This window comes from Manis pentadactyla, chromosome 9 (genome assembly GCF_030020395.1).
Source record: "Manis pentadactyla isolate mManPen7 chromosome 9, mManPen7.hap1, whole genome shotgun sequence".
Taxonomy (NCBI): domain Eukaryota; kingdom Metazoa; phylum Chordata; class Mammalia; order Pholidota; family Manidae; genus Manis; species Manis pentadactyla.
The window spans coordinates 11,550,536-11,563,858 of NC_080027.1; the positions used below are offsets into that span (position 1 = coordinate 11,550,536).

A 13,323-nucleotide genomic window follows, 5' to 3' on the forward strand; every position below is an offset into this window, starting at 1 on the left:
GGTGGAGAAATTGTGTCTGCGTGGGGGTGGGGGACAGCTGTTCACACACACGACTCGGTTACTGGGGTCTGTGTGGGTGTGGAGGGAAATGCAGTTTTCCTTCCAAGCCTTATTTCGCTGGGGTCATACAACCAAGTATGCCCTGTTTTCATCAAAAAAGGCAGACTCCAGCTGAGGCCCTTCGAGAAACCATATAAAGAAGCCACCACCCTTCACCAGAGGGGTTTGGGACGGGGAGCGGGGGTGGAGTGCGGAAAGGCTGACGCCTATCTAGGCTCCTGGCATTCCGGAGAACATTCAAACACAAGCCTACACCCCACAAATCACAGGAATGGAAGGAGAACAGCAAGCGTCCAGGCAGAGAAGGGAAAAGGGTTCCCAAAAGCCAACTGACCCAATTCAAAAGCACATCCTACCGGGCGAGGGAACAAGTGTAATGACGGCTCAACCAACACGAAGTAACCGAAGCATTGTCCTGGACTTGCCTGGCAGGCAGTTCTGTCTCTTCGCCGAGACAAAATCGCTACAGTTTACACACGCCCCGAACCAGAAAAGGTTTGGCGCCCGCCCGCCTGACCTTGCGTTTCTTGTCGCTCTGGAGCAGCCGAGGCTCTTGGTTGAAGTTTCCCCAGCGTCTTTGTTTTGTTTTCTGTACTGGAAGTTGCGCTGAAGGAGTTAGGTTTTCTGCCTCTAGGAAAATCCCGATTTACTTGAAAATTCTGGAATCCCCCAGAGTACATAAGGGAAGGCAGTCCAGCTTTAACCCTGTAGGCTTCCCAGAAGGAGCAGCGTGCAGTGCTGAGCTCCTTCTCGAGCCTTTCAGCTCAGCCGCGGCTTCCTGTGCCTGCGAACAATGCTGCTGCGTCACCCACATGCAGCTCCCAGAAATGCTTTGCAACGGAAGACGGCAGGAGGGGGAGCCGAGCTCGAGCGAGCGAGTCAGGCAGAGGGCCCAGCGTCCTGCTGCAGAGCCGGGAGGGGGTGGGCTCGGCACGCTCTTCCCACGGCGATTGGAGGAGGGCCGCCGGGAGCGAGCCGGCTACGCCCCGCCCTCTCCCTCCCACCGCGATGCAATCGGAGAACCCAGGCCCGGCCCCAGAAGCCTCCCGCCGGCCGCCTTCGGAAGGCGCCAGCGAAAGGGAAGCCTTTAACCGTTCCGCATCTGGTCCCGCATTTGACCTTGCCTCTGTCCACACCCTTCCCCTCAGGGTCACTTCTTATTGTTACCGCCGGCGCTCTCTCTCGCTAACTGCACACAAGATTCCCCGCTCTCCGGCCAACAATCGACCGAAGTTCGGCCTCTGTGTTTGCGCCAGACCTGAGTTACCTTCTCACTGGGCACACCTGCCTGCTTCACCTGCCCTGCCCTGCCCTCACTGCTGCTCTCCCAGTCCAGAATCCAGGACCAGCATATATGGTTCCAGAAAAACCTTCAGGAATGACACATTTCAACAATACTGAGATTTTCGATACAGTACGTATGTTGATAATATCAACTACTTCTCCAACAGATGCCTGCCTCTGGTTACGACTGAAGCTCCACTACCGTAGTTGAAATGCCGAGGCAGCTGTTCTAGCAGTTTCATCGTGGCCAAGCCCAACTAGTCAAGGCGCAACCTCGGGTCAAGTCGCTTCACTCTCCCGCCTCAGAACCAGGTGCAGGAGCCAGCAAATGCGCATCCGCCAACTCCACGTCTGCCAGTCTCCAGGGACTGAAACTTATTACGCTGACTCTGCCCCTCACATCACCCCACCCTCCGCACACCTCCTATTCCAGCCATTTGTTCTGCCTGCCTCATGCTTGATATTCCCTAGATGAAGCAGCCTGCCCTGCATCCTGTCAAGACACCTTGATGCCACTTCTGACAGCCACCTGAGCTGCACATTTTAATTTTTACAGTAGCTTGCGGGAGGAAAGGAGGGACTTTTGTGCTCTTCTTTGAGCTCTTCCTGGAAATGTTTACACGTTGCTTCTAATCCTAAACCTCTCCTTTGCACTTCATCTTAAGACTCAAAGACCTATTATGTCTGAAAAGCCTTCTTTAGCAGTGTGAGACCCTTGGAAAATGCTTGTTTTGGTCGTAATGCTATTTAACCTGGAGGGATGATAAAGTACTTACACTTAAGAGAAATGTGTTATTCCAAAACAACATACAAGTTCAAGGTGTAGCATGTACCAACTCAAGAGGCCACCAGGGAAGGGCAAAAACCAGACAGGGCACTAGAAATTGACTCTCAGTAAGTTTCCACAGCACAAATTAAACAGGGCCTAATTTTCTTTCTCCTATTAAATCAGAATAAAAGACAGGCAACAACAAAGATCAGAACTAGTAAGAACATGACATCAGCTAATACAGGAATATAACAAAAATATTAAAACAATTATATATATTTTAACCTAACACTATATGCCTCATAGCTAAATTATTTAAAATTTTTTACTCAGTAAAAATGTGTGCATTATTTCAAATCTCTTGTCATTAAAAACTGCCAAAGAAATTTTATTTATACAGGTTGTCCTTTTCCCCCCTCTTAATCTGATTTAATGGACTAAGATCTAATTGTACTGGGTCCTCTACTAGTTCTTGTTCTCTTTATTAGTGACAGAATCACTGTGTCAGATGAAGAAAATTTCTAACTAGTGTTTCTGTATTTATTTGAAATCATAATTTTCTGCTTCAGTCCCATCATACTCCTGGGACAGTCTGGTGTGAAATTTTTAAGCACAGTTAGACAATGTTAGAATCTTAGATCAGAGCTATAGTACCCTACTGCATCACAAAGACCAATTTTCAAATTTATAAATTGAGAACTTTTACCATTTATGTAATGCTGAAGTAATCAATTTGTATCATCTAACAGGAAAGTTTGTTAACTGGTCAATTAATAAGGCTGGCACCACCTCCTTCCCCCAGGTCAGAATCTACCTCCCGCCCCCTGGTGTTTGCTCGGTACCCTGTATCGTGTCAGCAACCCACCTGTAAACCTAGAATGGACTTATTTTCTTAGCCCAAATGCCTGCTCCACCTGAGTTGTAGGCCCTGTGCAGGCTTGGTTCATGGCATGTATGCGTATTTACCCCAACACTCAGCCTGGTTCCTGGCACAAAGTAGGCAGAAATTATTCACTGCAGAATAAATGAATTTCATAGATTTGTAATATCTAAATATTTTCTGTAATGATGATAGTTTATTAAGTACTTTATTAATAGTATCATTAATTTTTATAACCACCCTGAGGTAGAAGTTATTTTACAGAAGAGAAAACAGGGTCACACAGATCCAGTATCCTGCCCAAAGTCACATTTGCCAAGCTTATCAAAATGTTTTAGAGAAAACGGGAAAGTAGAAAAATTTTCAACTCTAAAGTTTAAGTGAGTTGGGCACCCAAATACACTGAAATATTAAAAGTTTCTTTCTGTATATGTACATATAAGGGGTCTTTATTACCAAAATAAACAAAACAGTAAAATCTGATTAAAAACCCAGTTTTTCAGCTGACTACCACAACCCTTCCGTGACCATTCAGCTGCTGATGTGCCCCTCTCAAGCACCCCCATGATGCACATGCAAACAAAGTCTCTTTTTCTTCTATTAATGGGATTGTACTATACATATTATGCACACAAGTTCTGTCTCTTTATTCAACACTTATCAAGGACAGAACATTTTAATTTTAGGCATGTGAGAATATCTCATAGTGGGAGAGACCTCCATTCTACCTTTACCACATTTTTAAGAGAAAGGTTACTCCCCCACCCCAAACAGAGCTTTACACACACTGATTACTTTTCCCTGAACTTTACCAATAAGTCGACACTTTTTAATGCCTCATTTTTCATGTAATCCCCTTCCAATTCTATTCTATGATTTTTTCTTCAACACTGTGTATCTTAACATTTTAGAATTCAAGGCCCTTTTACCACATCACTAAAATTGATTTTCTTCCAGGGAATATCTTTCATGGAATATCATAGATATCTCATCTCATCACCTTTCCCTCATCCCTTCTGCCAGTTATTTAAATGTGACAGCCATGCAGGTTGCAGTAGGAAACAGTTCCTCTCTCTGCAGGAAGGGTAAACTTTGGGCTTGCTTGTCCTTCACTGCAGTGTAGCCTTCCATGCAACAAGCACCAAGTTGTCTAGCACTGCAGAGTCCCCAGCTGTGCAGTGATTCGGCAGCTACCCAATTCAATGATTTTTTAATCTTTTGGGTGATGCTCAGATTCTCAAAGTATTCAAAGCTCTACTCTCACTATTAACTGAGGCTCAGATTAAACATAACTTGTCACATGTAGGAATAATTCATCCATTTGATATTAAGTGAAAACTGCAGAGCTGGGATATGAATCTGTTGTCTTCTGATATCAGCTGCATTTTTAACTACAGTACTGGATAAACAAGAGAAGGTGTGGACAAACCCCTGCAGGGAGAATTCAAACACTGTCAGCCTATGCAGTCAGCCCCCTGGCCACTCCCCATGCTCCAGTCTCTGTATCACTATCTTAACCTGTGCCGGCAGCCATGTTTTTCATGATTCCTGATAATACAAGGAAGCTCTCTCTAGACACTCTTTCTAAGGCTGAGTCCTACTTAGATGTCTCTTCTTAACTCATCCCCTTCTTGCTAGCTCCTTTTACTTTAATGTTTGACCCAAATCTTTGTACATTTTCCCTTACCTCTCTGCCTCCTCAAATATCCTTAATTAACTACTTTAGTTAATGGAGTTTGTGTATTTCTATCAGGACAGTTGATTTACAACTGGTAAGTGGATTATAATATGGCTTCCTACAACTGGATTCAATGGAGTCAAATCCCTTAGGACTGTAAATATATATTTTTTTCATGATTAGAAATATAGATACCCAGGTCAGAAGAATGTTAGTGAGATAGAAACTTAGAAATTGATTAGAAATATAGATACCCAGGTCAAAAGAATGTTAGTGAGATAGAAACTTAGAAATCTTTCTTCTTAGGGCTCCTGAAAGTACAAGTTAGTAAGTCCCCAAAATCACAATTAATGGTTCCCAAATTTATCCAAGATGGAACAGCTACAAAAAAAAAGAAAGAAAACTTCTGTAGAAAAAAAGAAAGATATTATACTCAAACTCTCAGGAAAATATAATTATATATGTCCTACCACAAGGGAAAAGAATAAATTTGAGTGACCTTTTGCTCACTCAAGGGTGGGAAATGAATTTGGAATATAGTTTGTGAATCTGGAAATGTATGGCTAAGTCTGTTCTGCTCAACATTAATCATTACAGAAATAGGACCACACCCACTTGGACCTTTGTCATTTCCTCCCTAAATACAAGCCACAATGACACCACCTGCCTCTTCTAGAACAAACCTTATATAACCAACTGTACAGCTTTTATCACCACTGGAGAGGACCAACCTCACCAGGTTACCTACCACCACACCTTTTTAGCCTCCAATGAGTTAACCTTTTCACTAATCCATAAACAGTAAGATATAATTAAAATATCAATCATTAAAAAAAGAAAAAATAGTTCAGGTCCTAACCCAGACTTGGAATTCTTTTCTGAGGTGACTAGCAGAAAGTACAGAGCACCTCAGCTCGTTAATGGTGGCCAAGGAAAAAGCTGAATCAGGAATGAGGGATGGAAAAGATCTAGGAGATATTTTAACCCATCTTCCTTAAGGTCACATATAATTATTCCCTATAAATTTTTCTGTGGCTTAAAATAATCTAAGTGATATGTTTTATAAATAATACTTATTAAAAATTGTGAACTAGCTTTCTAATACATATACCCATGCCCCGTACTCAAGACAGTTTCAAACACTGACTTAAACAGAAAATTGTTATTCCTAGATTTATATTTTTTGGTGTTCATACCAATGGTACTTATGAGGAAAAGACTTAAAAGAACTTCCTCCAGTTCAGACGGCTAAAATCTGAATTCCTTAAAATAAGCTCATCTTTTTGAGACCAATACATGAGAGGTAGGCCAGGCTATGAAAATTACTACTGCTGGAGACCTCTTGAAAGAAAGAAGAAAAATAGGACAACATGAAGAAACTTGATATAGAAACAGGATGCATTATGTTTAAAAAGACATTTTTCTCAAGTTGCCCCAATGTATTTAAATCTTAATAACAGATACACTGAAACTAAATATGCTAAGCCTACTTACTCAACATAACCCAAAATAGAACAATTTTTTTCCTTTCAATTTGCTTTGGGTGAGACTACTAGATCGTTATCGGCCGCTTTTGTTCTGGAATAGTTCTCTTTATCTAAGGGCAACTTGAATAAACTAGTATTTCTTAATACAAATACTTTCTCAGGCTCTCCTTTATTTGTAGGGTCAGCCTGAAATCTGTGTTTTAAGGACTAAAATTTAAGTCCTAACTGAACATACAAATGTTAGTATCTTCACAATAGACCTAACCTCACTCTGTGAGGTTAATTGAAAACACTGTGCAGCATGCGTATGCACACACACAGGCACATATTAACTTCTCTCTGGCTGAACCACAGATTATCCAAAATTCCTGTACTTTTTCTCGTGGAATCCAGAAACTGACCACCCTAGCCAGATCAGTAGCTATCATGCCACAAAGCCAGCCCTTACCTTTACGTCAGCAATGAGAGCATCTTCATCTTCTATCCCTGTGGGGACACATTTCTTGTGCAGTGGCAGAGACTCCAACTTATCTACAAGGCAGCGAAGGCCTTCAAGCTCAAAATGGGTCAGATGAACCCGCCTGTCCTTTCGGGGGTTACACTGGGAATCCCACACTTGGCCATTGTGAGAGCCCCGGCTAGAGTCAGAGGGTGAGTCTCCAGACAAGGTTTTCTTCAGACTTGGAGGATTTCGGCAGGTTTTGCCCAGCCCATCATAATCCAGGTTGACCCCATTGGCTATAGGGCTCGTGAGGACAGAACGTCTACTGCTCAAGCGCCGGGGTTCTCGATCCGATGTTTCCTCCTCCCCATTTCCAGACTCCAACCCATTTAACTCCAAATCTGCCAGCATGAAGAAAAAATGCAGTTAAAAACATGCCACTTGACCACATGACTGACCAGAGAAACAGGTGGCATAGGAAAGGACTTTTGGTTTAAATGACAAAATTGGCACATTTTTTAAATGGTCTCTCCTTATCCCAACCAATTTGTCCACTGTGAAAATCACGGTCATAGGTGAAAACAGGATCTTGAGCTAGTAGGACAACTGAGGTAATGGTCAATTGTTTTTTCAAGACTGGGAAGGTCCCAGTCTTTGATCTGTATGCTAAAAATAAGTTAACTATGACAATGGCTGTAAATTAGTTTCCAGTTCAAACTCAAATTTGGGATTAAGAACTCATTTTTTAAAAGAAGTGCAACACACATATATTTAAAAAGTAGTTTTGGTCATAAAATTTAAGCTTTGGAGTTGAAATCCTAGCAACATGGCTAACAAAACAAAACAGTGAATTATTTTTTAAAGGGAAAATTTTGATAGTCAAAACAAAGTGAAAATAAAAATTTTAATGAAAAGAATTTTTAAATGTTCACTGACCTTTTATTATGAAATATATATATGTAATAACTATTAAAATTTAGAAAATACAGGAAGGTGCAAAGAAGTGACTAAGTCATCCCTTATCCCTCTACCCTTGGATAACAACTCAACAGTGTGATATAGTTTCTTTCCATGCATATGTATATGACTATGACTGGATGTATTTTTAAATAAAATTGGAATCATGCTGTATATACAATTCTACATCCTGCCCTCATGTACTGGGTGAGCATTTTTTATTTTCAAATAAGAATATAAATTATCCTCAGAAGAAACTGCTGAGGCAAAATGATTGAAGAATCCATGAAGCATATGACCACAGGATATTACAGTGTTGGCTCCTCTCTACTTTAAGGCGTGGACCAGACTAAAAATGTGTTAACTGAAACTATCCTGCCAGCCAATAAAATATTTCCCTTGACAGAAGCTGGGGAACATTAAAGCACAGAGGTTAAGCATACAGATTTTAGGTCTTACCAAGTTGGCTCAAGCTGTAGCTTTCCCACTTATTTTATTAACTGAAAGACTGTAGATAAGTTTTTTAATCTTCTTGAACCTTAATGACCTCATTTGTAAAATGAACTTAATGTAAATTGCTTAGTACAGTGTCTAGAATATACTAAGAGTTATTATGATGATACATTCCTAGTTTTTATTGTGTTGAAGACTATTTTTTTATACAAAACATATTCAGCAACTGATCATATTTCCTGAGGAGCTAAATACTAATAACTCAGAAAAAAATGCAATTCAGAGTATTTTATTTAAGCCTAGTAATTCACATCTGGATAGGAGATCAGCTGTGACCAGTATTCAACTTTAACACATGAATATGGTACTTCCAAGCAGATAAGTAGAGATAAAAAATAGAAACAAAACTATTGAGCAACAGCCTACTGAATATTCCTGGCCTCATCCTCAGCCCTGTAAGGTGTCTTAAAAGTTCATGCAGACAGGGCACTTACCCATGCTGAGGGACTCTTTCTGAAATTCTTTAGTTAGGTGGGAGCGGTTGGTTATACAGTACACATAGCGCTCCAACACGTACCAACACATCTCATAGTAGAATGGATAGCGGAACTTATTTGGAACCTACACAGGAAACAAGATAGTAAGAAATGCAAGCTGATAACAATTTTCAAGGAAAGCGAATAAGACAAACTGAATCACTGCAATAATTAACCCAGGAAAAACTCTCTCTAGTCAACCTGCACACCTAGTTTGGCATTTGGAGAAAGAATTTAAGTGGATCTGTAAACCTAGAAAAAGTTGGTCTTGGAAAACAATCACTGAAGATAAAAGGTAATTTGGAAAGACCATTCAGAACCACCAAGATGCTGTCTTGGTTGAGTAGGAAGGCATAAAAAAGACCTTTTGAGTCAGAATAAAATGTTGGCGTAAGATACAATATACTTGAGATAAATGTTTTAGGGTTCTTAGGATACAAAGGTGTTCCAAGCCCTCTGGCCTTTACTATAGTTTTAACCTGTATCAGAAAGCTATGGAACAAAGAATCTAATGGAAAAACAGCATATGAAATGAAGCTATATGTTTTCACTATTTCCTTACATACATGAAAGGGTGATTATAGACTCATCAAGCAATGTCCATTCTAGGACATGAAACTGAGTATTTTCCCCATGTCAATTATCAGCCTGTCTGTCTCATACTTTGTAATTTGCCAGGATGACATGTCCACACATCAGTTTCATATCAGATTACCTTTCTACATGGCCTAACCAGCCACTGTCTTTAGTTCCCCTTTTATTCTCCCCAAAAGCAGCATGAAATTACTCCAGGTGAATAACAAAAAGAACTGCCCTTTAGATCTACCATAGTTGAGGAAAAGGCAACTCAGTATGGATTAGTCAAGGAGGAAGACCAGCAATGGGGACTACCCTATATATATTTTATCTTCTTTTAGAGAGGCTATCTTTCAAAAGGACAAACCAAGCTATACTTGTAAGGTTGTTTTGAATATGCAACTCCTGAGAATGTTCCCATCTTGTTTTTAAAGCTCCACGTCAGGTAGCCTTCCTGGATCAAGGAGATCTGGATGGGAGTCTCTTTTCAAAACCCTTTACCAGGTCAAAGGGTATCACTGTGGAATGTGATCACCTTCCTCATCACAAGGCAGGAGAGACATTTTCTTTTCACTGGCTTTCCAACATAGCCTCTGAATCTGCATCTTTTATTTGGCTTTTAATAGCCAGAAGGGGTTTTTCCTCTCTTATTTAAACATCAAATTAATTTACTTCAGCAATGTGGCACAGGAGGCACAAGAATTAATAGATACTTGGTCTCCCCAAACTACATATAATATACTGGGCCTCTCTGCTCAGCTTTAAGTGTATTAATACTTTTCTGGAAGGGTCTTTATTAAAAGTTCAGAAGAACCCAAAATTCTAAAGCCCTCTGGGACTCTGTTGAGAGCTAAGTAATACAGTAAAAAAAAGAAAATACAGGGCATTAAACTTTTGACTTTCTACTTGGAACTCATCAGACTGCATTAATAACAGCCAAGACATCATATACCCAATCTGCCCCATCAGATTTTACCTATGCTGCCAGACATCACAGAGCCGAGCCGATCAATTTTTAAGGCTGGGTTAGAATTTTTTTAGAAAAAAAAAAGTTTTAAAACCCTCATTACAAAATTATTGAGCCTTTAGGTACTATCAGTAGAATAATTAGCAATGCTCAAGTTTAAATAGTGTATTTCTACACTGGCATGGCAAAAGTAACCAAAACATTGCCTTATATTTTCAATACCCTTTATACTTCTTTTGTAATATAACATATTAAACAGATGTCAGATTGGTATTGGCACAAAAAAGGCTGGTGTAGAAAGCAATAAAATTAAATCACTCTGTGTGTACATACATAGGGAACCCAATGAAATGGTACAGAAACATAGAAGGGTTTCTTACTTGGAATGAAAGAATTAAGTCATCCTAAGGAAAAATGAATAGTAAGGTGGTTTAGATACTGGAAATTGACATTTTTGATATACGAAGTCTAGGAAAATTAAACAGATAAATCAAGATAGTCATTACCAGAGTCACAGTCTGCAGGAAACTTTTAATGCAGAGGTAAGTTGCTCATTTTACCTATGCTACTGAATATATATTCCTCATTCTTCCAAACTGAGCAACCAATTAAACCATGGGTGTAATAGTAATTTTAACTAGAAAAGGGGACTTCTTCCTAAAAACTAATTTAGTTCAGATCGTACAGCAGATAGGTGGTATTACCTCTTAGAATGATTTTGAGTTAAGTAAGAGTATTTATAGTATTATGTAATTTCCTCTTTTGAATTTTAACTGTTTTTACTACTACTACAACTTCAAACTTACTAAACTACTATCTTTTATAGTTTTATTACTCTTGACAAAAAAGCAGAAATTCACGTTCACAAAATTTATTTAAAAAGCACTGCATCCTCTCTTAATTCTAACAGAGCAATCCCTGCAACTCCAAAAATACCAATCTTGTATATAAGTTAATAGATAGCTCTTAAACAAAACAAGTATTTCAAGAGGCATCAAAATGGTTAAATGACCATGTTCGGGTAAATAGGTCAATGACCATTCCTTCTAAAAGTGTGAATTCTTCAATAATTGCTATTTTTTAACTTCAAAAACTTTAAAACCCACCAAGTTTCAAGAGCAGTACACCACGAGTGTATAGCCTTCACCAAGACTCATCAGCTATTAACATTTCTCCACATTTGCTAATCTCTATTCATATACACTGTTAATATTTGAACTACTTGAGAGCAAGTTGTGAACATCATGCTTCCTACTCTATACTCTAATTGCTATTTAATATCAATATCATTTATACTCCTATCATATATAATTCAGCCCTTACCAAGGAGGGTTCTGCTAAAGAATTAAGCCTTCCATCCTGCCTAAAGCAGTCTACAGATTCAATGCAATCCCTATCAAAATACCAACAGCGTTCCTTCAATGAACTAGAGCAAATGGTTCTAAAACTCATATAGAACCACAAAAGACCCCAAATAGCCAAAGCAATCCTGAGAAGGAAGAATAAAGCTGGGGGATTACGCTCCCCGACTTCAAGCTCTACCACAAAGCCACAGTAATCAAGACAATTTGGTACTGGCACAAGAACAGAACAATAAACCAATGGAACAGACTAGAGAGCCCAGATATAAACACAAGCATATATGGTCAATTAATATACAATAAAGGAGCCATGGACATACATGGACATACAATGACAGCCTCTTCAACAACTGCTGTTAGCAAAACTGGACAGCTACATGCAAGAGAATGATACTGGATTATTGTTTAACCCCATACAAAAAAGTAAACTCAAAATGGATCAAAGACCTGAATGTAAGTCATGAAACTATAAAACTCTTAGAAGAAAACATAGGCAAAATCTCCTGAATATAAACACAAGCAACTTTTTCCTGAACACATCTCCTCGAGCAAGGGAAACAAAAGCAAAAATGAACACATGGGACTACACCAAACTAAAAAGCTTCTGTATAGCAAAGGGCACCATCAACAGAGCAAAAAGGCATCCTACAGTATGAGAGAATGTATTTGTAAATGACCTATCCGACAAGAGGTTAACATCCAAAATACATGAAGAAATCACACGCCTCAACAACCAAAAAGCAAATAACCCCATTAAAAAATGGGTGGAGGATATGAACAGACACTTCTCCAAAGAAGAAATTCAGATGGCCAATAGGCACATGAAAAGATGCTCCACATCACTAATCAACAGGGTTGCAAATTAAAACCACAATGAGGTATCACCTCATACCAGTTAGGATGGCCAGCATCGAAAAGACTAAAACAACAAATGCTGGGAGGATGCAGAGAAAGGGGAACCCTCCTACACTGCTGGTGGGAATGTAAGCTAGTTCAACCATTGTGGGAAGCAATATGGAGGTTCCTCAAAAAACTAAAAATTGAAATACCATTTGACCCAAGAATTCCACTCCTAGGAATTTATCCAAAAAGTACAAGTCCTCAGATTCAGAAAGACATATGCACCCCTATGTTTATTGCAGCACTATTACAATAGCCAGGATATGGAAGCCACCTAACTGTCCATCAGTAGGTGACTGGATAAAGAATCTCTGGTACATATACACAATGGAATACTATTCAGCCATAAGAAAGAAAGAAATCCTACCATTTGCAACAACATGGATGGAGCTGGAGGATATTGTGCTCAGTGAAATAAGCCAGGCAGAGAAAGACAAGTGCCAAATGATTTCCCTCATTTGTTCAGCATAACAACAAAGCAAAACTGAAGGAACAAAACAGCAGCAGACTCACAAGAAGGGACTAGCAGTTACCAAAGGGGAAGAGTGGGGATGGAGGGAGAAGCGGATTGAGGGGTATTATGATTGGCACACATGGTATGGGGGGATCATGGGGAAGACAGTATAGCACAGAGAAGGCAAATAGTGACTCTGTGGCATCTTACTACACTGATGGACAGTGACTGCAATGGGGTATGGGGGGGAGACTCGATAATATGGGTGAATGTAGTAAATGCATTGTTTTTCATGTGAAACCTTCATAAGAGTGTATATCAGTAATACCTTAAAAAAAAAAAAAGCCCTATTTCCCTAAGGCCTGGGTCAGCCAGCAAACTGCAGCTAGCACATTTGATCTACTGCCCATTTTTATAAGGCCTGTGAGCTAAAAATGCTTTTTACATTTTTAAATGGCTGAAAGGAAACTAAAAGTTCATTTTGTGATGTGGAAAAATTATATTAAATTCAAATTTCGG

General features: G+C 39.7%; 1 protein-coding gene across 6 annotated transcripts in view; it reads right to left on the minus strand.

Moving 5' to 3' along the window:
- The window catches only part of KDM2A (lysine demethylase 2A), a 102,432-nt gene that overhangs the window by 14,869 nt on the left and 74,240 nt on the right, over positions 1-13,323 (minus strand). For all 6 annotated transcript variants that reach the window (XR_005033620.2, XM_036930784.2, XM_057506854.1 and 3 more), the window contains 2 exons: positions 8,505-8,631; positions 6,607-7,001 (listed from right to left, as the gene is read on the minus strand). Coding sequence is in view for 5 of the 6 variants with exons in the window: in XM_036930784.2 (XP_036786679.1) it covers positions 6,607-7,001; positions 8,505-8,631 (522 nt within the window). In the remaining variant the exon portion in view is untranslated. The remainder of the gene's footprint in view (positions 1-6,606; positions 7,002-8,504; positions 8,632-13,323) is intronic.